At 43.5% G+C, this 25,781-nt stretch overlaps 1 protein-coding gene across 3 annotated transcripts in view; it reads right to left on the bottom strand.

Annotated features, from left to right (window-relative positions):
• CDK17 (cyclin dependent kinase 17) overlaps nt 1-25,781 on the bottom strand; it is a 497,468-nt gene that overhangs the window by 179,123 nt on the left and 292,564 nt on the right. For all 3 annotated transcript variants that reach the window (XM_085653837.1, XM_085653835.1, XM_085653836.1), the window contains 2 exons: nt 24,413-24,563; nt 23,248-23,412 (listed from right to left, as the gene is read on the bottom strand). In XM_085653837.1, coding sequence (XP_085509963.1) covers nt 23,248-23,412; nt 24,413-24,530 — 283 coding nt within the window. In that variant the 5' untranslated portion in view covers nt 24,531-24,563. The remainder of the gene's footprint in view (nt 1-23,247; nt 23,413-24,412; nt 24,564-25,781) is intronic.

Genomic DNA, 25,781 nt, shown 5'->3' with positions numbered 1-25,781 from the left:
CAACACGCATTTGCAATGCAATAGGTCTCGCAATTGTTGGAGCATTCAGCATTGTAAATTACAATGTCTTATCTATGTGTTTTGGTTTGTAGTGTAGTGGATGTATGAACAAAGACACAGCTGGAGCACTGCATAGAGGACTTCGAATGAGGAATTACTGATGGGACCAGAGAAGCAGCTAGCTGCACTGTCTAGAGGACTTACAATGAGGAATTACTGATAGGACCAAAGCTGCAGCACTGACTAGAGGACTTAGAATGAGGAATTACTGATGAGGCCAGAGCTGCTGCTAGCAGCACTGTCTAGAGTAAAGAATACTTAGAATAAGGAATTACCAACAGGGCCAGAGAAGCAGAGGACTAGAGGACTAAGAATGAGGAATTAACACTGGGAACAGAGACACAGCTATAGCACTGCATTTAAGACTTAAAATGTGGAAGTTAACAGAAGCAGCTGCAGCACTGTGTAGAGGACTTAGAAAGAGGATTTACCAACGGGACCACAGTAGCAGCTAGCAGTACTGTCTTGGAGCCTTAGAATGAGGAATTATTAATGACAGGACCAGCATAGTACCTAGCAGCACTGTCTGAAAGGCTTAGAATGAGGAATCACCACTGAGACAAGAGTAACAGCAGCAGCACTTTCTAACTGGGAACAGAGACACAGCTGAGGCACTGTCTGGAGGACTAAGGAAGAGTAATTACCACTGGAACCGGAGAAGCAGCTAGCAGCACTGGTTAGAGGACCAAGAACGAGAAATTATCACAGGGAACAGAGACGCAGCTGCAGCACTGCCTAGAGGACTAAACAAGCATTAAAAATGCAATAGGTCTCGCCTTTTATTACGTTAAAGCCATCTGCTTTGCTATACAATACCATTAGCAAAGCAAATGGCTTTAACTTAATCAAAGGCGAGACCTATTGCATTTTCAATGTTTGTTTGTTAAGTCAGGAATGCGTCCTCTAGTGGTCGGCTTTGGACGCCGCCCTGCCTCTTCCACTGTCTCTTTTCATGAGTGCGGTCATCTCTGGAACAGTTCGCAAGATGCGGAAGTCTGAATCTGCATTCTGTGCATCATTGGCTGTACTCCAATGCTGCATGTCCTGTGGGTGCACTACACAGGCCCCAAACATTACTCCTGGGCAAAATCATTCTGCAGACGCCAGGCAGGTTGCTCAGCTGTTGTGGCGGCTTCCGCACACACCACATCCTCAGCGGCAGGGCTACATGCTTGCAGCGCTGTTTTCTGCGCAGTACACTTACTACTCTCCCAGCTTGTAGGCAAGCCGCAAGGACATGCTCTTCGCTTGCTCCTCATTGACGTCGACGCTCCTCCTCTCATCACCAGGACAAAAGTCAGTTGCCCTGAAGTGAGGAGGGCTGCAGCTGTTATCATAGCCGGCCATGATCTCAGTGACAGGTGGGATTCGACCACCTCGTCGGCAATGTTATGCAGTGGGTCCGAGGCCAACAAGATAGATAATAATAACAACAAGGACACAAATAGTACACAGGTGTAACTGGCCCTGAGCTCGTGCATCCGGGCCTTTTTATGAACATGGTCACCTGGCCAGTGTATGATGGACGGGTGTGAGGTGGATCCATCAGGACACTCGATTTGGGAAAAAGGGGGTGGTGATGGACAGAGTTTCTGAATGATGCAGAATACTCTTACCAAGTCAAGAGATCATGGTTTTAATCCATCACCGTTTTTTAGCTCACTGCACCATCCCAGCTCAGAACCTGGCTACATGCAAATTAGTCTGTACCTGTCCCAGTGCATGATGGGAACAGGGCAAACCAAACTACCAAGCCAATTCTTATACTGGGAAGGAAACAAGCGTCCGGGGACCGGTTTCTGGCATCACAGCCTTCGTCGGCCCGGCTTGCCTGAATCCTGATGGTGCAATGAGCAAGGGACTCACGTCTGAGCATACCCTCCCACACTGAGTGTGGATAAAATCGATTTGGGAAAAAGGGGGTGGTGATGGACAGAGTTTCTGAATGATGCAGAATACTCTTACCAAGTCAAGAGATCATGGTTTTAATCCATCACCGTTTTTTAGCTCACTGCACCATCCCAGCTCAGAACCTGGCTACATGCAAATTAGTCTGTACCTGTCCCAGTGCATGATGGGAACAGAGCAAACCAAACTACCAAGACAATTCTTATACTGGGAAGGAAACAAGCTTCCGGGGACCGGTTTCTGGCATCACAGCCTTCGTCGGCCCGGCTTGCCTGAATCCTGATGGTGCAATGAGCACGGGACTCACGTCTGAGCATACCCTCCCACACTGAGTGTGGATAAAATCGATTTGGGAAAAAGGGGGTGGTGATGGACAGAGTTTCTGAATGATGCAGAATACTCTTACCAAGTCAAGAGATCATGGTTTTAATCCATCACCGTTTTTTAGCTCACTGCACCATCCCAGCTCAGAACCTGGCTACATGCAAATTAGTCTGTACCTGTCCCAGTGCATGATGGGAACAGGGCAAACCAAACTACCAAGCCAATTCTTATACTGGGAAGGAAACAAGCTTCCGGGGACCGGTTTCTGGCATCACAGCCTTCGTCGGCCCGGCTTGCCTGAATCCTGATGGTGCAATGAGCAAGGGACTCACGTCTGAGCATACCCTCCCACACTGGGTGTGGATAAAATCGATTTGGGAAAAAGGGGGTGGTGATGGACAGAGTTTCTGAATGATGCAGAATACTCTTACCAACTCTTACCAAGTCAAGAGATCATGGTTTTAATCCATCACCGTTTTTTAGCTCACTGCACCATCCCAGCTCAGAACCTGGCTACATGCAAATTAGTCTGTACCTGTCCATCAGGACACTCTACAGACTTGTATGAAGGGCAGCTTTGCCATATGACAAGTCTGCATGGAGCTGTTGTCTGTATGCTTCTGCGCTGCTCAAGGGCGGTACTTCCATAGAACGGGTCAGGCAATTAAGTACAGTTGAGACACTTTCATAGCGTATGATATGTATGATAACCCAACATAAGAAAGTGTGGGGTGGGCGTAAGTACAGCACAGGAAGCATGGCAGGTGTCAACAAGCAAGTGTGAGGCACAGAACGCAACAGAACTGCAGAGGGAAACAGAGTCCTGTTTGACAGGACTGAGCAATGACAGCAGTGCAGCGTGGGAATGCTAACAGACACCAATAGACGGGTCCGTAATCCTGTAGATACTGTGGTTCTTGGAAGAGTGGGTATCTACCAAGAGGGTGGTTATCGTGCTTCCAGTCTGAAACACCTGCAAACAAATTAGCCGTTCCCTTGGGCCTCTTGTCCCTATCTCCAGAATATCCGCAGAAATGAAGCCTAGTTACTAGAGTACTTTAACAGAACAATTAATCAGGACATGGTGGTGTACATCAAGCCATCACAGAGACGTGCCATTCGCTGGTCGTCTGCTTCGACAGAACGTGCTGCCAGGAACAGAACAGTCATTAATTAGCCAGCACTAAGGTAACCCTGGGTGGAGACCTCCGCTCCGCCTGCAGAGTGTACGGAGATTTGCCTCCTCCGCGTTCTGGTAATCCTTGAAAAAACTGAATGCGCGAGCGCCCGCGCATGCACAGTTTTCTCAAGGATTACCGATACGGCGAGGAAGAGGAGGAGGGCGGCCCGGGGATGCCACATGCCGGGTAAGTGGTTTTAATTTACTAGTAAGTAATGAAGATTTACTTGTTAATATAGGGGGGGTGTAGGCGGGTGGCGTACCGGAGCAGGGCAGAGTTGCACGGAGTTTGTTCGCAACTCCGTGGACCTCCGTGTAGCACCGCTATGCCCACTACGCTATTTAGATGAAGGAGAGATGCACCTTCTGGACTACATGCTTAGTCTTGCGCTGGAACTGCAAAACTTGGCCACCCTGAAAACGTCAAACCAAAGAACAATGAATAGAGTATTTTAAATGACATCAATTTTTTTATCTATTACTTGATCCTGTCTTCCAGAGTGAGGCACAAAAACCCTCCAGTTTCTCTGACTGTTCTCGAGTACATTCACTTGCAGACCCAAACCATGACAGGAGCACCACGGATGCGGTCCGCTCTGGTCGTCGAAGACTTCGGCCCTGGGTTCGTGTTTGGGAACTGCTGTGCAGAATAAAGGTGTGTCCAGGAGAGTTTTAGGAACGATTGACCTCAGATGCAACCCCTCCTTCCCCTGCTTCAAAAGGGAACTGAAACTTCTTCCACTCAAGAAATACTTCACCTGCCAATGTCATCGAACCTAGACTTCAGTAACCTAGCTGACTCCCAGCTCACTTGTCCAGCAATGATAGATGGTTATAGGACTGTTTTCAATCTCTTGAGCTTCCTCCCTACCCTTCACTGTATGCCCAATCATAATGTGTTGCTCTATCTATCCTCTTGCACCCTTGTGTCCTGCTATGTAACGTATGCCTAATTATTATGTTTTAGTTGATATCTTTATGCATCCCAATGTCCCGCTATATAATGCAACTCGTGTTCCCTTGCATATGTAAAGCGCTCTGATACCCCCGGGTCTAGCTAGCGCTATATAAAACTTATAAATAAAAAAATAAACAGCGAGCCAGACCTCTTGGTGTTCCTCGGTGTGTAGGCTGGGCACGAGTAGGGGGTACACGTGGGTGGACGGCGTCCACCGAATATTTTCACAGGGTGTACGCCGTCCACCCTGCCAAGAATTTGGGCCCCACTGAATAATGTGCTGAACTCGTCCCGGTGTAATTTCCAAACACCGGGACACTTTCAGCAGCGTCTGCACGTTGTCTGCTTTCCATCTTCAACAAGCAACAACATGCAGGTGGAGACGGGGCTTTCTTATTTAAGACTCCTGCTGGGCCCATAACAAAGGCCGAATTTGAGGGTTCATCAGGCCTCCTTTTGTTCCAGTCTCTTGGCTGAGAACAGTCAGGAGCCTCACACCTGTTACAAAAGAAGCAGAGTGGAAACAAAGGCTCACACCTTCTTAGCACTTAACACATACCTGAGAGGCAGCTTTTCACTTTGGTCAGTCCCTTTTTAGGAGCTATGCATGTACTGTAAGAATGTCAGGTGTGTTGGTCTTTCCCAGTAATTACACAAAGCAAATTGCATTTATATAGAGCTTACTAAACCTGAGGAGGCGTTGAAATAATTGCAGTACCTCTATTTTTTCTTGTATAGCCCTACTCATCCCAATGCAGGGTGTCAGAGCGCTTTACATCAACACGTGCATATTACATGTACAATAAATTATATACGTTTGTAAATGAATGTACAGGATGTGCTACAAAAAACTGGGGGATGGTGTAGAAGTTACATATCATCTTTCACAGTTCTTAGTGCTATTAGCTTCACAATGCGCTCTAACGTACACATGATAGACCTGCTAAACATATATGCAAGGGCTTTAGATCTGATGTCACTTCTTGTGGTGCCACTTCCTGTAAAGTCATGCCTCGTGATGCTACTTTCTATGATGTCAATTCCTGTGATGGCATGTGTGATGTCATGTGCCGTGATGTCATGCGCCGTGATGTCACGCGCCGTGATGTCACGCGCCGTGATGTCGCGTGCCGTGATGTCACGCGCCGTGGTGTCACTTGCATACTGCCTAACTAGGTTAGTCCCCCCACTTCTATTTTTTAGGACTAGTGCCCTGTGTAGAGGTGCCCACCCGGTGAATACAAACTACCCAAAGTGAGAGAGGACCTGGTGCTCGGCAGAGCTAGGGCAGGGGATGTGCAAGAGAAAAGACAATGCCTGGGCTTCTTACCCCACACCATAAACAATCATACACTACTGGTGCAAGTACATACAACCAGCAACAAATACTACTTATCTTTATGCTGCCTACTAAGGGGGGGTCTGGGATCTTTTACACATATGCACAGTTGGCTTTTTGGTCCAATGTCCAAAATATCCATCCTTAACGTGCACTCTGGAAGCACTGGAAACATTGCTTTTAAATGTATTTTTATGGACTTTAACACTTAAGAGTAAAACAAATATAAGTTCATTACTTTATCATTAATTTACTCAAATGTAAGCTATAAACTTGTCAAAAAGAAATAAAACATTTGACAGAAAAGAACTGTTACAGGCTAGTGATCAGGGCTGACGTGCACTATTACAGTACTCACCAATGGTATTCTGTTACACGCATTACAGGATACAGTGAACCCGGCAGATTCCATGAACCAACCATGTGCCTGAATTCAGGCCAAGCTGAACTCAAGTATAATCCGTCAGACAAATGAATGGGAGACAATCATATTTATTTGTTTGGTTTCTTGAAGCTGGTGATTGATTGCTTATTGATTGTTTCATGCTTGTTTGCAGTACAAATGCTGAGAGTGGTCAGGGCAATAATAACTTGATATTATGTCATCGTATTACATTTTCTGACTTCTCTCATCGGTTTTCTCTGTTAGACCCATCAGGATCATGTCCCAGTGAGCAGAGAGGTCACTTTCTTCACCTCAGTTGCAGAGACAATGGTGTATTTCACTCTCAGCGTGGGCCCACGTCTGTAATTCGTGCCAGTACTGGTGTGTTTGGAGGTGAGGTGGGTGTTAATGGGTTTCCAGAGCACTTCAATGCCTCTCTTAGCGAGCAGGACCCCCAAGTCTGTGGTTCTGCAGGACACCCTACACCACCTCGGTCCAGGTATCAGGCCAAGCAGATAGGTAACCAAGTTTGCATGGAGCAGGCAACATGTAATGCCTGTGATAAATAGGCAATTTGTAATAAAACCTTAGAAAACTTGCATCAGTTAACATGACGCATACCCGGAAACGTTGACGCCTTTTGCAACGCTTGATGTTGTGTGACAGGGCAGTGATCTCAGGCCATTGCTGAAGTCTGGGGAACGTTAAGTCGCAGCATTGAGAAAGCAATGAGGTTGTTTTCTGCACAACATGTAGTGGTTGGTCAATAAAGTGAATATCAAGCTGGTCCGCGACACTTCAGCACTGGTGCAGCAGCACTGAGGCAGAAATGGACATGTGTGGGTGGTGTGGCCAAGTCACTGACCGATAGCGCGGTGGGGTGCAGGCAGCCGAGGTTGTAAGACACCCAGCTGGAGCTGTAGTTCAACAGTCTCTGGATTAGCAAGGGTGCTTGAAGTTATGAACACCACAGCAATGACTGGTTACCATTGAAAAAATCATATTTATCATTTACCACTCTTCATTTAAGACTGGATTGGACTACCTATGCGGGAAGACGGACTGCGAAGATACAGTGCACTCTACAATTCTAGGTACACTCTAGCAAATACTTATGCAGTTCTTCCATGAAGAGGCTAATGTGAGGGCAAGAGACACACGATCCTGTCTAGAACATAACATAGAAAGTTAAACCCTCACCTACATACTGTGGCATGATTGATCAAGGAGTTCATGTCACCTGGCACTGGAGCACCTTCCGGTAGATGTCAAGAACTCTGTTGAGCCAGGGAGTGTTGTGAGTGTGTCAGTGTGTGTCTCTTTCTGGAAAGAAAGAGGCCCTCGGATCCCCTCCTGTGTGGGATAAGGCTGCAGCAAGAGTTCTGTCCTGCCAGGTACAGATACAGTAGCCGCAGTACCAGGTTAATGAGGGTTATGTGAATGTACGGCCACTCTGTGTATCCATTTCCTATATAGCCACTACAACGCGCAGGGAAACACAGGAGAAGAAAGTTTCATTGGAACTTGTCCTGATGAATGCGGACAACCTACTTTGGACACTTTGAACGCACCGGAACATATTGACACCCAGATTTGAAGAGTTCATTTTTTGGTTTACTTGAATTAAACTTGTGTTAGGGTACATTATTAAATATTGGCCTTCAGTCCACTTCATTAATGTTTAATTTGTTCCTTTGATGACATACGGGTACCAGCACTGGTCTAAAATAAGACTAATGTTCGATATGTTATGCTATGCTATGGATAGAATGGATATACAATAAACGACAGAAACAGCTTTCACACAACTCTCATCCCAACGTCTTTGCTAGGGAGACATGTTTTAGTCTACAAATTCATCTCAATCCCTTTTAGGTAGGAAGGGTTGAGGAAGAGGCAGTCATTTGCTGTGCTTGTCAGCTGCAGGTTAGCAGGGCTGAGAATGAGCCACACATAAGTCAAGCTTGACTGACCCATAACCTTCTGGCTTCCCCCCGACCTTGCAGCCTTTCAGAGGAATTGTTGGGGATGCCGACAATCTCCTTATTGTATAAAGTCTACTGTAGCCACACTATGAGGGAGCGCTGTGATGCAGATACAAACACAATGCACCTACCTAATAAAGTCTCGCAACATCTTTCACCCATTAACGGAAGTGTCTGCTCTTTGACGAGTAACACATTTTCTTGATCCATTTGTTCACTTTGTCTGGTGCTCTATCATATATCTGCAGAATATGACGAACAAGTGCTCCCCCTGGCCTCGGCGGTTCTTACCAGACATTAAAGATCGCTGGATTTTACAGTCGTGCAAGCAGATGCAGATGCCTTCCTTGGCTAAGGTCATAAATTTGTTTGGTCTCATTAAGTTAACACACAGCACAGCAATGCTGCAGTGTCATTGATTGACAGAGTTAACTTATGATGTGCTGCACTCTAGTGGACTCAGGACAAGATTCAGGGCAGGAGCACCTGAGTTAATCAAACTAGCTTAACAGACGCCAGAGAGGAGATGCCATGCGTGTGCACATCGCCTGTCCGTGCGCGCACATGGTTTGTCTCCCTTCGCTGACCAAACCGACAACAATAGTTTCGCCAAGGCGAAGCAGCGCATGCGCTGCATTCGCTAGGCGAAAACTAAAAAGGGGAATTACCACTGGGAACAGAGACACAGCTGCCACATCTGTGAAATAAAGAACAAGATTTACAGCCCTGTTTACAGAAACGGAGCTCCGTGCAAGTGAAAAATAATTGATGAAAAAAACAAAAGATTGGGTGAAAGGGAGCTAGCGATTAAAGACAAATTTCTAATATTCTAACTTTGTGACTGCTCAACTCGATCTTCAGTGACCCAGACTCTGTAGATCATAAGTGAAAGCTAAGGTGCGAAGTGGAGAGAACACTGAGAAATGGTAGGTGGGAGGGGAATGCAGTAACACTAGCCAGCTGCTCGCATTTGCAACATTTCCAGAACATGAGGCAGGCAATAGGAAAAAATAGTGTGCAAAATTAACTGGAATACACAGAAGCAAAATGAGCCCTGTAACAGGGGAAGTCGCTATGGGAGGGAACGACAGAACAAAAGCAGGGACAAATTGGCACGATTTGCTATTTAATAGTAAGGTATTTAGAAAGGTACCCAAAACAACCAATGGCAAGCAATGGGCCGGCTTGGACCCGTGCGCGCTGCTAGGCTCAACCTAAAAAGTTAAGGTAATTTAATATCCTAAGTCAATGGGTTTGTACACAGTTTTATTAACAGTACCTTCAGCCTGAGGCTGCGATCAAAACTTTACCACATGGATTTCGCTGGCACCTGGGTTGGCGAGCAGGTGTAGCCCCTCTACATGACCCATGACCTGCATGCTGTATGTTTGCAAGCTCATTCAATTCCAGTTACTAAAACTCAAGACTGCCAAAATCAACAGCTACGGAAGTGAGCTGGGAAGCAAAAGAGGAAGTAGGGCATTTAAAACATTTTGAAAATTAAAGCCTCCTGCAAACACTGCGTTTATGATATCTGGCTAATGTTATGCTACCTTTTTAGCTCTCGTACAGCAGAGCACATGGCACTAGGGAGAGCTTTACCTAATGTGGATGCATAGAAACCCTACACAGACACCCTTCCCTACAAGAACCACGAGTAAACTATTACAATGATAGCTAAAGCAAACTTCAAATGTACAATATGTACAAGATGAAGCATGTGTGCACAATATAAAGAAAACTAAGGAGAAATGTACACACTATACCTACAAAAATACAAAATCACCTCAATTAACCAGATACTGCCAGATTTAGGCCCGCCGTCCACAGCGGAAACAGAGGCAATGACCTCTGCCGCCAAATACTGACTTTGGCCTGGTTTGTGAAGATCTTACGCTATGCTTTCGGAGAAGCTGCCACCATGGTATTTAAAGTATGCTGAGCAAACTCCATGTTTCATGCGGTCATTCCACAAACTTTTTTTTGTTTTACAGGAGTTTGTTTTTGTAAAACAAAAAAAGTACCTTGAAACCCGGGGAGTTTGATTCCAGCTCATGAGAGCCATTTTTAGGTCTCGCCTGACTCAGCGCATGCGCTGGTCTGGCAAGAGTTTTTGAGAGGGCTCCAAAAAGTGCTACCAGGCCAGCCTAGAGCTACAGTGCATGTGCGCGGGCGCCGCGCTTTTCCGAGATTACTTTCACTTTCGCGGCCGTGAGGCCGCTTTGATGTTTGATCGCGATTGTAAAAACTTTCATGGTCGCACGGCCGCTTGTTTCTTTCTCTCTTTTAATACCTCCGCTACCATTGTATCTCACTTCGCTTTTTATGTTCCTGAAGCCCAACAAGATAACCCTAGTGGTACAGTATAAAACACGATGACAAACTTTCAATCACTCAAGTAGTTTATTGCAGTACTTTTAGGTGATTTCCGCTGTCAGTGGCATTATTTGCAATGTTAAAAGTAGCATTTGCTAGCAAGATTATCAAGCATGTGGCCCAGTGACTGTGCTTTGTAAATGAAGAGCAGTGGCTCTTTTGAGAAAGAGTAGTTGAAATGTATTTCATATGCTGAAAGTTTGCCTTCATGTCGAGAAGGACGATTGCCTCTGCTTCTAAATAATGAACATTTTTTGTCGGTTCTTGAGAGAAATAAGTGAAACCTTTTTTCATCTCTTAAAGAATTTAGATTATTGCCGTTCTAGTTTCTTTTTAATATTGCATTGTAATGTAGAGTGCCAAACATAGTTATCTCTGCTTGATGAGCATTTATGACGACCAATCACCATTCAGCTATCACTAAGAAAGATTATTGCTTATTTCAGATGTTTTTCTTGAAGTGTTTCTCCTCCGCTTGTGACAATATGTATTTGACACATGGACAGGAGTTTTAAAAAGAACTATATATTTGCATCTTTTACTATATTTGTTTGTCTTCTTAAGCAAGTGCTTTCTGCTTTGCAATATCCATATAGTTATCAGTCCGTAAAATGTATTGGGTTAGAAAAAAGCATTCTGGTTCCCTTTCTTGAAGGAACAGTAAGTGTTCAGTATGACTCAATAATGGTGGATAACATGAGGTCAACTATTGCAATTTCCTCTTGTGACATCCCCCAGTTTGCTTGTCCAGGCTTGATAGCATGCAACATTGTCACAGATCGGATTCTTACAGCTCTTTAGTATAGGTGGTTGTATCCCAAACATTAGCCTTTTCTAGAGTTATTTCAGAGTGACCAGGTAGATATACTTAACCAATATATCAGGTCAAAAACCTATAAGATGTAGAGAGCGGATCCCTTTCCGGTCATGAATCAATCAAACCAACCTTTTGTGTGAATAACTTGGCACGGTCTACTTGAAAACTCGTTGCATAATGTAATTCAACCCAGATATTATCACACGAGCAGGAAAGGCCATAAGCTCGCTGTATACGGGGAACACATTAGCAAGACAAGGACTGCCGGTTCGATCCTGCTATCTACCTGTTGAAAAGATTTCACTTCCAAACTTAAAAAAATATATTATTGTCTTATTTGTGAAGATATACGATTCAGCACCTAGTGCGTTCATTGGCTCACTGTTGTATTTTATTTTATTTCGGATTGTTCGTACATTTTTCCATTTCACTTTGAGCCGCAAGGATGATTCCTATTGAAGCTTCCGCCACTATCCTGATTAGAACTAAGAATCACTCTTGATCCATGCTCCCCTCTTCTTATCTAGATTGAGTTAATCCCTATAAATTATATAATTCTTGCGGGAATTCTTTACAATATATATCAAGTCGAGTATTTAAATATAACTTTTTGTGTTTTATTGATGCATAGCACCCATGAGACCACTTTTAACTCTACACACAGTCAACTTATTTACGCACATCCTATTAAAGTTTATTGGGAAACCTTTTCGTAAAATACTCTACAGACATATGTAACTAGGTGAGTGAAACCACCAATAGATTATATGCAGTGATTTCTATGACCGAGTTGTCTCTATTGCGTTTCAGCATTCCTATGTTAATTTTTATTGGCACTTTAATACATCTGAAGAAAGGGCAAAGATAATTCGCATTTGTATTTTGTCTGAACAGTGTTTTGGCAAGGTATTTGTAATTTTATTGCCTTCAAGACATGTTTTTCACCATTAACATGAATAAATGATGTGCAGTATATAACTTATAACTTATAATTTTGTCAACTGTTGCGTTCAAATCAAAAGAATTCAATTCCAAAATGAAAATAAGTTTATTTCTTTTCAGCCCTGAAGTAGCGGTGTAGTCTGCCGTGAAACATGGGTTGGCTGAAAGTTGTCAGATTGGCTCAACACAATAGTGATACTAAGTTATCTTTATTTTGTAACCATGGATGTTTGCTATTTGTTTTAAGACCAGAATGAATGTATAATTTAATGAGAGGAATATATAGTTTATACATAAGAGTTCTATATTTCAAATGAAAGGAATGAACTGTACTGATATACTTTGGATTATCTATGTGCCCACAAATATTGTTACTATTGTCTTAATTTATCAGCCAGATAGTGCAACTGGCATTTGTTGTGGCAGCTGGCGCAGGGCCTGCTCATCTTTTTGCCATACATCTCTATTTCTATTAGAACTTGGTTTAGTGCAGTGGTTCCTCCAATACACAGACTGTAAAGTTACCAAATAACAAACCTTCAGAGTCCGCACTAGCTCCTGCCTAGAGGCCTTATCCAAAATCAGACTCACTGTTCACTGAACTCATTAGTCTAGCTGTAGACAGCAGATTGTATTAATCACTTAAGTCGTTTCCATCACACCCTGCTCTTGGTATAGTTGATTTTATAGGCATTTTCTGAAAATTCAGATTATCTTCCTTTTCATGCCATTTGCATAAAATGCTTTTTGAGTTCTCTTTATTCGGAAAATAAGTTACTTAACGTTTTTTTTTCTTCTGGTAAGTACACTGACTTGATTGTGAAATAGATTGTGTTGTTGTGGATCAGCAGATCCAGCAAAGAGTGTTGGATGTCAGTGTTATCGTCAGTTTAAGCTAATGTAGTGAATGTACTTTTTAGCCTATCATATGTCAAAAGTCGGTAATTGGTGAATTCTATTTCATGACTAAAGTTCAAAGTAGCAGTAAACAAAAATTATAATGTAGTACCTAGAGTATGTAAATCCATTATTAAAGAAGTTAATTGGGTGGAAAGTGCAAAGACAATAAAATGGTAGTTTAAGAAGAAGGAAAATTATCTTTGCCTAAATCAGAGATATTTGTATCACAAAGCCATTGTCCAGTACCTTTACCTGACAACTAACTGATCTAAGTGCTGTTTCTTCGCATAGTAAACAAGCATTGGCATAGCCAATAGGTCTCGCTTTTGGGACCTTATAAGTATTTAGTTATGCAGCATAATATCCTCGGTACAACAACATTAACTGTTGCATAGTTAAACACTTATAAGGTCCCAAAGGCGAGACCTATTGGCTATGCCAATGCTTGTTCTTTTTCTCTTTGGGGCTGCCTGGGTTTTCTCAGCAGTCCCCAAGAGAAAAAAGAAGTACATCAGACCATCTGCTTTAAATAGGGCAGGAGATCTGATATACTAAGATTGATGGATCCAAGCCCATCAGGTGGAGTAACCTGTAAATCAAACTAACGGTCCACCTACTCTATTTAGAATCAGGTGGACCATCAAATCTCACCAAACACTGTCCACCAAACTGCAAATCAGACCTGTGGTCTCCTTAAATGCAATGATGGTTTGTCCATATCCTTCTTTAAGGGATCTCAGTCATCGTTTATTATTGGGTTTCCTCCTATTCCACACAAGTACCAGACTCTCAACAAATGGAAGAGAAATCCAGTTGCCCACCGAATACTCCAGTGTCAGGGTGCCCCACTGGTGCATCATTCCCACACTAGCAGAGGCTTGAGACAAAATATGTTCTGCATCTTCAATACCATGCTACTCTTGCAATGCACATCCAACTCCTCTGGCAATGCATATCCCATTCCTTGCCCATGCTCATCCTCTGACCAACACAATTAGCTCCTCTTTTTAAATTCTCTGCGGACCTTTGTACTAATTCCCTTTTTACATCGTGCTAACTGGTTCATGTTCCATACCGTCCTAATGCTGAGTTCAGTAGCATCTGCCACAACCTTAATGACTTTTAAAGATATAAAAAGAAACAGTGACCATTGCTCACCTTTGTACCTCTTTTGACACGCACGTATTCTCCTTCCTCCAATTTAGCATTCCTAATACCATGTCAACAGTCACAATAATCCTTGAGTATTGATTTTACCTTCTTATTGTCTCCTCTAACCACATCAAGTGACCTCTCTTTAAGTCCAGCCCTTGACAGCCAACCTAAATTGTCTTTAGTAAATGGTGTTCTACTACTCATGTTGACAAACAGGCTGTATTTGGTCACACTTTATGCCCATACCATCTTCTTCACCTCACTCTCCCAACAATGTTTGCTACTTTTAGCCAAATGGATAACCTCCTTTATTTGTCTATTGTAGGAAAGTAGGATCTACTTTTATGGTTACCCCCACTTTTTGCCTAGTGCTAATCTGTTTTTGACTAGTCTGACTGGGATTCAGCTAATCAGGACCCCAGTCTCTCTGCTTTCTCCCATAAATTGCTCTGTTCAGTACTTGGGTACATCCCAGATTGGATACTGGGGTACCCTTATCAGTCCCTAGTATATGGTACAAAGGTACTCTGGGCATAGGTACCCCAGAGGTCCCACATGGGGTGAAGCATGTATTATGCCACAGATGGGAGACAATTTAAACTGGATCTCCAAGCCTGCCATTACGCTTGTTTAAGCTGGTGCTTGCACCATTTACGGAAGATATAGGTTTCCTATATCTGTGGTCACTGTACTTAAAACCTATAAGTCACTCCTATAGCAGGCCTCGTCAATCCTGAAGGCAGGGAGCTTGGTTCTAAGTGTGAGGGTGTCCCTGCATGAGCAGGACACCCCTACAGCCTACGGAGTCCATTCTCCCAGGATGTAAGTGAAGCATCCGTATAACATATAGAGGGCCACCGCGTAATTCTGCAATCACCATCTCGAAAACGGCTGCAACTAAGCCTATCATGTTTGATATCAAACATGTTGGAATGGGAGGTATGATTCCAAGTACTGGAAGAGCCCTCCATTAGGCTCTCAGTGCTCCTGGTACCAGTCTTCTAGACCCAGACAGTACAACATGGCTGCTGCCGACCAGAGATACGATTCTGCCCTCCTGCTGCTGAGTCAAGCTCGAGCAGGGGAAGGCAGAACAATAGGTATCCTGTCACAGGGAGGTGTGACCACCTCCCAGACAGGATTTAGTGTATTGGGGCCGGGTGGGTGCGCTTGCCAGTGCCACTCAGTCTGCATGAGGGGCACATTTGGTGCCTTCTTGCATAGTTCAGTTCAAACCAGCTTTGGGAGACCTTGGCTCCCGCTCTGGCGCAAAACTGGACAAAGGACATGGGAGTATCCTCCCCACTGTCCAGTCCCTTCCCTGAGAGGGTCCCCTGAGTCCTCCCAATCCCTTCCTAAGGATACTTAAGGGCTTACCTGTGGGTGGGTCCCTAGATTTGTCGTGGGACACAATTCAATTCAGACACCACAGCAACTTCTACCATCTGGGCACTTTGGACTTCGTTTGGGCTCGACTTTGACCCCCTTTCAGTCTGCTGCATCGTCTCTGCCTGTGCACCATACAGGAACCTTGTAAGGCCTGTGGACATCCAAGACACTTGAAGGAATCTCCTTTTAATTGAAGGAGTCACTTTCCTGCACCTGCAGGCACCACAACTAAGCTGACCGGTCTGCTGATTCTGAGCCCTACGGACTCCGAAAGGTTCAACAACACAGGTGTTGGTTCTCCACAGCTCTCGAGGCCTGCCCTGCCCTCTCACCAAGTTTGAGGTCAGTATCCCTCATTGGAGCCATAGGAAACGAACCCCTGTGCATCGCGTCGGTTTGCCGTTGCAAAGGCTTGTTGGCTTCCTTCCATCAAGATCTTCGGGCTCCAAGAAGCCCCAATCGCAAGCATCTCCAGTGACCAGAAACTTTGTCCACACCACATCGTTTGCATCATGGCCTGCATATATTTGGTGAGCTGCTCGATGTCCTCTTGCGACTCCAGTGCCTGCGGCCTGTGAGTCTTGTTGAGGGTCACCTTTGTTTCCTTTGGGCTCTCCTGATTGCTTGGGGCCTGCCCTGACTCACTTGCTTGTAGTGAGTCCCAACATTGCACCTTCTTCTTATTTCTATGTTGTTTGCAGCGGCCAAGGCTTGTTGGTGCTCCCGCCAGACACCGACCCCTCAACTCTCGACATCAGACGTGGGACAGCTCGTGCATGACTCCTGGTCTTGCTCAGCGTCACCTGGTCCAAACAGCTGCAGAGTCAAGGTCACCGTCAACTTCCCTTCAACACCCAACATCGGTGGGAATTCATCTTCCAGGTCTCCGGGTCACTCCTGAGTGACAGACTCTGACCCCTCTGTTTCCAGAGTACTTCTCAACTTGAATCCACCTTCGGATTCCACTGGACACTTTCTCCTCCTCCAGGAGCTTTACTTTCCTCAAGACCTCCACTGTGTTCGACAGCGGTTTTCGACACATCTTCACACCTATGCACCCGGCTTCCCTGGAGTAGGTAACGTGGGTACTACGGTATCCACGGGTGGGGTGGCTCTACAAAACCTTCTTTCTTCCGCAGGGTTTCTTCAGGGTCCACTGGGAAGAGTCCTTTTTCCTTAAAATTGCAACCTCGACTTACACGTTAATTTGTAAGGAGAACGAGGTCGTGTTCCCACACTACACACGATCTCAGTGGGGTTCGTAGTCACTCACCTTGGGTGGTTCCTTGGGTACCTGGCATTTCTACATCCTCTGGACAACGTCTTGACACAATTTGGTTTGGTCCCCACTGTGTATTCTGTGCTATTTACGTGATTTCTATGAAAAGTATTGTGTGCATTGTGCTGATCTCTGGAAAGGAGATACCTAAACGTGTTAGAGAGTATTCTTTAATAAATACATATTTTTATAAATACCTTGTGTGCTTCTTTTTCATTTAATCTATACCTATAAGATTGCATTCTAGTAAAACAAGCTGCGTTACACTCATTCTAGACTAAGCCTGAAGGCTGCTCTCCACAGCAACCACTTAGAGAGCTTTCTATGGTTGTCTGAGACCTCCTAAATCACCATAAGTGTTGTATGGACTGGTGGAAAGTGTACACTTACATGAGTGTACATCATATACCAGACCAGCCTCTCACATCTATTAAATCTCACTATCGCTTAATTACTATAGGGCAGTGATATATAAGTGGTGCTAAGGACTACACCCTTGCCCCAGAGAAAATTCTAAATGCAGGCTCACTTAAACTGCGCCCCATTATCCTTTACTAACCTCTCATGTAAACCCTATCGTGGGAATGCCTCATCTAAAACCCCCAACATGTCCCTGTTTTTTCCATAGCTCCCAACACTAGCCATTTAGAAAAGTAGTATAACTCACAATAATATATATCACCATGCCGTAGGCTTTTGGGATAGGTCCCATAAGGTCACCCTCTAATGTCTCCCACAAAATACTTCGGGAATTAATTTGGCAAAAAGGAGGTTTATGTGTGACCTGTGAACTATCAGATGTTTCACACTTTATACAACCTCTCACACATCGTTTGGTTTCTGCATCCATACCAGGCCACCTGTCTGTGTCTTTCATCCTATTTTTTCTTTTGTCAGTGCTGATATGCCATTCCCAACATAACTGCAACATTCTCTTCTTAAATTCCCCGATAGCACAAACTTGCCATTCCTCAACAGGAATCAACTTCTTCGGTCAACAAATTTGTAAACATCCCAGTAAACGGTCTTGCTGCCATTTATTATTCTTTTGACGGATCATCCTTCTCATAAATGCTTTATTGCATTCTGAAGGTCCGTCCTTGCTATATGCATTGTCCCACTTTATGTTTTTTGCTAATAGCTTCTGTCTCCTTGCATCCCAATCATATGACTTGGATCTTTTCCCCATCCGGTACTTAAACTCAAAAGGTACCTGTTCTATATCCTAGCATAGGAATACGTTGCCCAGTCATGCGATCACAGTAAATATCTGGTAGTTGCAATGTTTCACCGATTATTTCCACAAATGTATTCCTTAGACCCTCTTTAGCTACAACTGTGTATGCCGATCCAGAGTAGTCCACAATAAGCACATTCACCCCAACTATCCCTATTCCACATACAGGTTTATTCCCCAAACCTCAATTCAGACTACGCATGCTTCCTTTACATTTGCTACAGAGTACACAATCTTTACCATCAGTATCAGCAGTGTCAGCTACATACTTCACCAGGGACCCATTATTTGCTTTCCTACATACCCTCACAAGATGCCAACACCGCAACTGGAACATTGGGAGTGTTTTTCTATATGCCAAGTGCTCAATACTCCCCCTCCTACAGCAGCTGGTACAACTGTCTGCACTCTTCCACTGTTCCTTACTGTGGCCCTTCTATGACTAACCTTCCAAATCACCTTTTAGTTGTCTATGTTCCGTGTGATTGTATTTTTCTGGTCTACCGTACACCTGTTGAGGATAATTCTCCCAACAACATCCATACACCAGCACTGCCGTTACACACTGCTGCCTTAGGGCATTGTAGTAACCACGTACTCAAATATTGGGTCTGAAGTAGTTTATTTCACGTATCTATGTACAAGGATGTACACAGCCGTCTCAGCTATGCTTTAACCTCTTACTACCACTATCATTTACCAAATTTGATGCAAACAGGTTCTAGAACATAGTTTGAGCAAGACAAGGGTTTCAGGGAAAACCTACTTTCTGATAATAAACATTTTCGGTAAATGTAATGCTTGATCACAATGATGATCAAGACAGCAACTTCCAGCCAGAGAGTGATGCTTCTGGAATGCACGAGGAGCAGTCTGCGGGGCTGGTACACAGCCATGGTTCATATATGCCTTAATTCATCTGCACAAATCCCAAATAAAAAAAAACTTGCCCTGGACAATTCTCATGAAAGATCACAACAAATCAGTAAGATGTATTAATTAATTTTTCTAAGTGATGGAACTACTAAGAAACCCTATAATATCAGATAAGCAGGCCTCAAGCTCAACCTTCCTCAAGTCTAAGGGCATATTAATGAAACTAAATATACATCACACATGTGTTAGTGTCTCAATTTTCATGAGGTCTCTCTTTTAATTGATCAAAACTCACCATTGGGATTAGATTGGTACACAGAACCACTGGATAATAAGTAGGCATCAATGACCAGATATGTTTCTAACTTTAACTCTATAATTCACCAAACTTCATAAAGTCCAGTGCCACGGATTATGCTGAGAGTATTGCTAATTTAGACACGGTGACCTTTACTTTGACTGCAGGACAAAAGGTGGTTTAAGAGACGTGTGGATAAACGTAGAACGTGTAGAATGACCTTCCTTTGGAGACAGGAAATCCTTTCTGCCTCATTTGTCCATTGTTTGAATACATTAGCAAACAATGGCTACATCACTTCTTCATGCTATAAAATATGCTGTCATTATGTGAGGCAGTAAGCATCAACCCGTCCGCACGTCAAAAAAGTATACTGATATTTGCAACAAATGTTTACGAGTACAGTAGACAACTGCATCTGGTGCATACAAAAAATATTAAATAATTCAGAGTAGAGGTGGAATTTAGAAAAATTATCCTATGCAGTAAAGTTACTCACAAGGTGTCACACCATCTGGAGAGTAGGCCTACTTGCTGCACACTTTACAACTGCCAGCTGCATTTGTGTTTCCCTTCACTGAACTGGCAGCAATATTTACGCGGCAAGTTAACTATAGCTTCTGCAAAATGTTGCTTATGCCTTCTTATGAACAAAATGGCAGATAAAAATATTGAACAGCTTTATTAACAGGACTTGATGTACTATACATGCATTATAGAGTTAAATATGCTGTGGTCATGGTCAAATCCAGACTTCCATATTAAACTTTTCTGATTAGCTAATAACTTTAGGTGCTATTTGATGAATCTATATGAAAATTGGCAGCTCCTTCAAATCCAAGTTAGTTTCTTCATGTTAAATTTGGTTCATATCAGTCAAGAGGGCAACTGCCCCCGCTGTCGAGCGGAGGGGGCTGATCTTTGCCATATGCTTTGGGGTTGTCCTCAGATCAGGGCTTACTGGGGAGAGATGTGGTCGTTGCTTTGTACCGTCACAGGCAGGGAGATTGAACTCGGTATGAGCCCGTGCTTGTTACACTGGTTTCCCCACACCTCCAAGAATAAAATAACCAGTAAATTTATAGACCTAGGGTTGGTACTAGCCAAACGGGAAATTACTGCCAATTGGAAGTCGCAGCGGGGACCGAGATTGAAGAAATGGAGGGCGGAACTTACTAGGTGGGCAGACTGTGAGGCGGTCCTTCGGGTACAGGCGGCTGCCCGTGCTCATAGCGATAGGGCGCTGGATTTGGCCCGGGCCTGGGGCACACTGACAGAACTATTGAAGGCTGCCGGCTCTGAGACGGGCGAGGCCTCCGAAACGGAGGAGTGGCAGGTCCTCCCTTCCCCTGAGTCGAGTTAGAAGTGCGGAGTGGAGTCGGACATTGTTGTATTTGGGTTGCCGGTGCTCCTGTGTTGGGAAAGCTTATGGGGTAGAGTGGAAGGAGTGGGTGCCTTGATATGTATCCAATCAATAAGTCATGCCGGAGGGGGGGTGGGTGGGGGATGGGGGGTGAGGGGAGGGTCGTAATACAGGGTAGTTGCTAGGTTTTGGTTTAGTGGTATCTATAGCACCAAGGAGCCTTATGACTGGAGTATCCGTGACTTATACCTGGGCAGGCTGCCGGAAGGTGGACACTGGACGGTGGATTTACAGGGGCCTGATTCGCAGGTTTGTAGGGGGAGCTATGACTCTGTTAGCACAGATTAGAGTTGACGGTTGCGAAGCTGTGCCTTGCTATGTCTCATGTAAGTGCTGGACTTGGATCGCATTGTTTTTTTGAGTGTTCTGAAAAGCAAATAAAAATACATTTAAAAAAAAATCAGTCAAGAGGGCAAAAAGTTAACAAAGCTATGTGGGGAAATTTACAAGTGGTGTTTCCTATTTTAAATCCCATTTATTTTTTCTTCTCTGCTACAGGAAAAATTGTTGAAAGGAATTGCACCGAATTTGACATGATGGTGTATTTTTACAGAGGAAGTTTTGTGACTTCTAGTAAATCTGTTTAGTAGTTTGAGATATTTGCATTACAAAAAGGTGTTGGAAGGCTTTGAAAGGCATTTAAGAGATCATTGGTTGTGTATTTGGCCCATGTTGCTGCAAAGTAGCAACTAATTTTTAAGAAAACAGGTAGAGGAGAATGCAGTGCAGGCAAGACGTATCGTACCTACTGGGTTCCCAGACAAAAAAAGTGACAGGGGTGTTTGTGTATGAAACAAAATCTACAGAAGGAAAAGGGAGGGGGGGAGGTCATGGTAGAATCGGGGAGGTGTGCAGATTTTTTTAAAAGAAAAAAAACTTTGAATGCCTCACTGGTTGGGGTCGGTGATGTTCCCACACTCAATTCAATCAGAACTTTACAAGTTCAGCAGCGCCCAGAAAGGTCAGCAGTGCCTCATAATATCACTGCTGGATCAAAGTGCCCAATGCTTTTTGACTATCAATAGAGTGGGACCAGTTTGAATCCCAAAGACCTGATTTTGTTGTTAGCCCTTCGTCTTCTAAGATCAGGACTCGACATGTTGAAAGGCCTGGATACTGCCTGCTTAGTAGGTGTTTTCGGGAACCAATACTACATGAAGACTGTCTTCCTTTGTCACAATCAAGATAGAGCCAACCTCAAGTCATCTAGGGTGGGCCCACTGAATACAGGGGAAAGAACTTTTTCTTAAATGAACACTCACTCACTGGATGTTTTCCAGTGACATGCTTCATCATAGAGTTCTTTCTTACCTTCTGAGGGTCGAGCATGCTGCAACCACTTTCCTTACAAGGGAGTGCTTTCGAAGGAAAAGCGTGTGGGACCTATTTGAAGTAATCTTTAAAACTGCATAGGAGTCTTCCAAATCAGTATTTATTCAAGTGTTTGTCTGACAAGGTTAGAAACAGACTTTTAGTTACTATCACTCCTTGGCCCTTAGGTATGATCAACTAGCTTCTGCCACATACCCCAACAATTGGAAAAAAGTAGCAACTCCGAGAGTATCCTCTTTGAAAGAGAACAATGCTAGGTCTGGGTGTATAGACCACAGGATCATAAAACAGGTCTCAATGATGAAATCCTATGGAGTTGTTTTAGTTAGCAGGACCATTTTTGTTTGCCACCTCAGATACTCCGCATTGCCTCCCCAGACAATAAACATTCGCCACATCAACGTTTTTATTCATTATAAAACATTTCTATTCATGTTTAGCCTTTATTCGACAAATCTCATCGGTAGGGGGAAAAAGGCATTTTCCCTATATTCAGTGGCCCACCCTAGATGACTTGAGGTTGACTCTTGATTGCAGCCGCGGCACGCGCAGGTACGAGCGGTGGGGCCGGGTGAAGGGAGGGGGCTTTATTTCGACAGACGCTGGCGAGGGAAAATTAAATAAATAATATATTTTCCCTCGTCATTGTTTGTCGAAATCCCCCCCACCCGGCCCCACCCCTCTTACCTGCACGGCCCACAGCTGCTTGATTGTGACCCTGTATATGAGGAGGACGAGTCATGACCTCCGTTTCCCTCTTCCTTCCCTCTCTTGATCTTTACATTTTAGACTGTCTTCCTTTGGCACACTAACACAGAATGACCTATGCCAGTTTTCAAAACTCTACCTACCTCATTTAGCCATCTTCTTGAAAGAAACGCACAAAGCAGGTGCATGTGGAAGTGCATGCACTTAATTACCCTTGCTGAGCGCTTAATCATACAAATAAAATAGAGCTTTAACTCTGAGATGGTAACATTGCAACAGTAGTTCTAGTGTTGAATCTTTGAACACAATAACTAGAGATATTAATGTTTCTGCTGAGCAACTCCGTACTGATAACCATAAAATTTAAACAACTTACCAAGTCTGCTACCATTTCTTGGCATTGCCATGAAAGAGCCAAGACTGCCCCCAATAACACTGTGCGGTCTCCGCAAAGGGGGCTTCTTGAAAGATCCAGCATATTGATGGAGGAACGAGTGCATACTGTGGGAAGTTGGAGGCCTGCCATTCTTGACAATGGGTTCTGCAGCACGGTCATACCCAGGAAGGAATCAAGAGGGCGCATAGAAAACAAAGAGAAAGCAAACAGTTGCATTTAGTTTTATTTTGTCAACTATATTTCACATGCAAGGCTAAATGGGATCATACAATATCAACCTAACTTCTTGAATGAAAAATAAATTTGAGTCTTGCGACGGATACGTGTAACAAATTGAGACTCTACAAAGCATGTCCTACCTAGTACCGGTAAAAATCAGCCTAGCAATGAATCCGGTTTTGAGACAGTGCTATACTGATGAGAAAGTAATCCATAGGATATTAGCAGTTACAAAGTCTTTTCGGGCACGCAAAAGCCGATTAGCAAACATCAATAAATAAAATAGTGCGTTTTAGCTATTTTCCATTTGGGTCAGCAAGCACATTAAGTACATATTACTGGAGTCTACTTTTATTTGGGTACTAACCATGTACTTTTATCATTTTAGGTCGATATTAGCACGTACAAGGCTGCCCAACATAAGCCGGGTGGCCTAAAACTGTGTCAGATTTTCAGGATAACCATGCAAGTAAATTCTATTTGATTCAGTATTTATATACTTATTTCCAGTAGATATCCTGAAAATCTTGCATTATGCCCTTCAGGACTACATAGGACGCCTCCAACAGCTCAGATAAGAATCCTTGGGCTGTCCTATTGACTTGACCTCAAAGGAAACAATAGTTGTTACACCATAGCAGACACACTGTACAATCTAGAACTGGAAAGCTACTGTAGAAGACAACTGTTAATAGCTGGAAATCAGTCTGTGCGTGGTCAAGCTTTATGAAATAATGGAAAATCACAGCCAATCAAGGGATTTCTTCTAACCGTACAGAGAGTCCAATTGTCAATAATAACAGATATGTAGAAAATCTACGAAAGGCATTTCAGACGGATGCAAAATACATGGAAATTGTTTGAAAAGTTTGAATCCACACTTTACTTGACATGTCTTTAATACAAATAACAAGTGTGTACAGACCATTATCTTTACTGCTGTTTTCTTCGATAGTCATTTGTTCGGCAAGTTCTGACAATGACTCGTCGATGGTCTGGCTTCCTCGCAAAGTCAGGGAAAGTCTTCTTTTAAACTTTTTCATTTTCTTTCTAGTTAGGGCTCGTGGATGACAGGCCTACAAATAAAAGTTACAATTTTGTAACCAATATGTACTTCAGTTAACACAAATCTTCATTGAATGGCAAATATGCGTTTTCATTTTTTCGAAATTCCACAAGATTTCTCTAAAAGTACATTAGTCCGAATATAATTTACTAAGACCGGTCATGAAGTAAAGCCTACCAATGTGGAGCTGTTTCTACCACAAACCGATATCACAAACCCAACAAGGTCAGTCTTTTTCCTCAAATGACCACATTGTCTTACCCATCTTTAAGTTCACTGACTTTTCAGACCTCATTCACATCGACGAGGAAGGTTTCTGTCAATAATACAGAGACAAAACGTTCTTGAAATTATGATGCTTCCACCTTAAACAGCAGCAGTGCAACTCCTTGGCCCTTTTCCCAGGGAAAGCACACTTCAAAAAGCTGTGGGACAACCCTGCGAGATAAGATCTTAGGTAGCAGCAAAACAAATTTAAGAGCAAGGTGTTGATTCACCAAATGCAAAGGGTTGTGAAAGTGACGCCACATACTCTTTGACCCCGCCCCTTTGATGTCATAAGTGTGACCTCTTGTTCCACTCTCAATCTCTCAAAAGCCTCCTGTTTGTAGCTGCTAGATGGAACAAGTATTTACAATGCAATAGATCTCACATTGGTGAAAATTAGAGCTATTGGTGTTGCTCAGATATTTAATGTAATTTATAACCTTAGCACGAGAAAAAAATAAAGCACGGTTGCTCAATGTATGTAGAAGATGATGTTGATTTTACAGCAAATTTAGTGTAGTTGAGCTGACAGCCCCAAGATCGCTGCGGTGTTTAAGCAATTGCATATCAACAGCGGGCTAGAACGCTTGACGTCTTCGGCTTCAACTGTGCTGTCGTTCCAGAAAAGAGAAAGCCTTCGTTAGCACGCCAACAGCAGTATTTTGAAAGTAACACATTTTTTTGTTTCAAATTCGCTTAATACATATCTACATTTTCTATTAAGTTAGCCCTTTATTTAACTTTAAGTAGTTGGAGTTCACTGATGATAAGTGTACGCTTGCTTTCCTGAAAATAAGGTAGTGTAAATTAACCATCATGTAAATAATAAAAAAAGGCGATTTGGCCAATTTGTGGGGTTCTCGTCTCAACTCCTGACGATTTCAAGTGAATGAATAAGCAACAATCAGCGAAGGGCTTTAACTTTAATTCCCACAAACTTGCATGAAACAAGCAGTGTTGT

Source organism: Triturus cristatus, chromosome 4_1, assembly GCF_964204655.1.
Source record: "Triturus cristatus chromosome 4_1, aTriCri1.1, whole genome shotgun sequence".
Classification (NCBI taxonomy): Eukaryota; Metazoa; Chordata; class Amphibia; order Caudata; family Salamandridae; genus Triturus; species Triturus cristatus.
The sequence above is the reverse complement of the archived record's forward strand: the minus strand, read 5'-3'. Positions and strand labels throughout refer to the sequence as shown.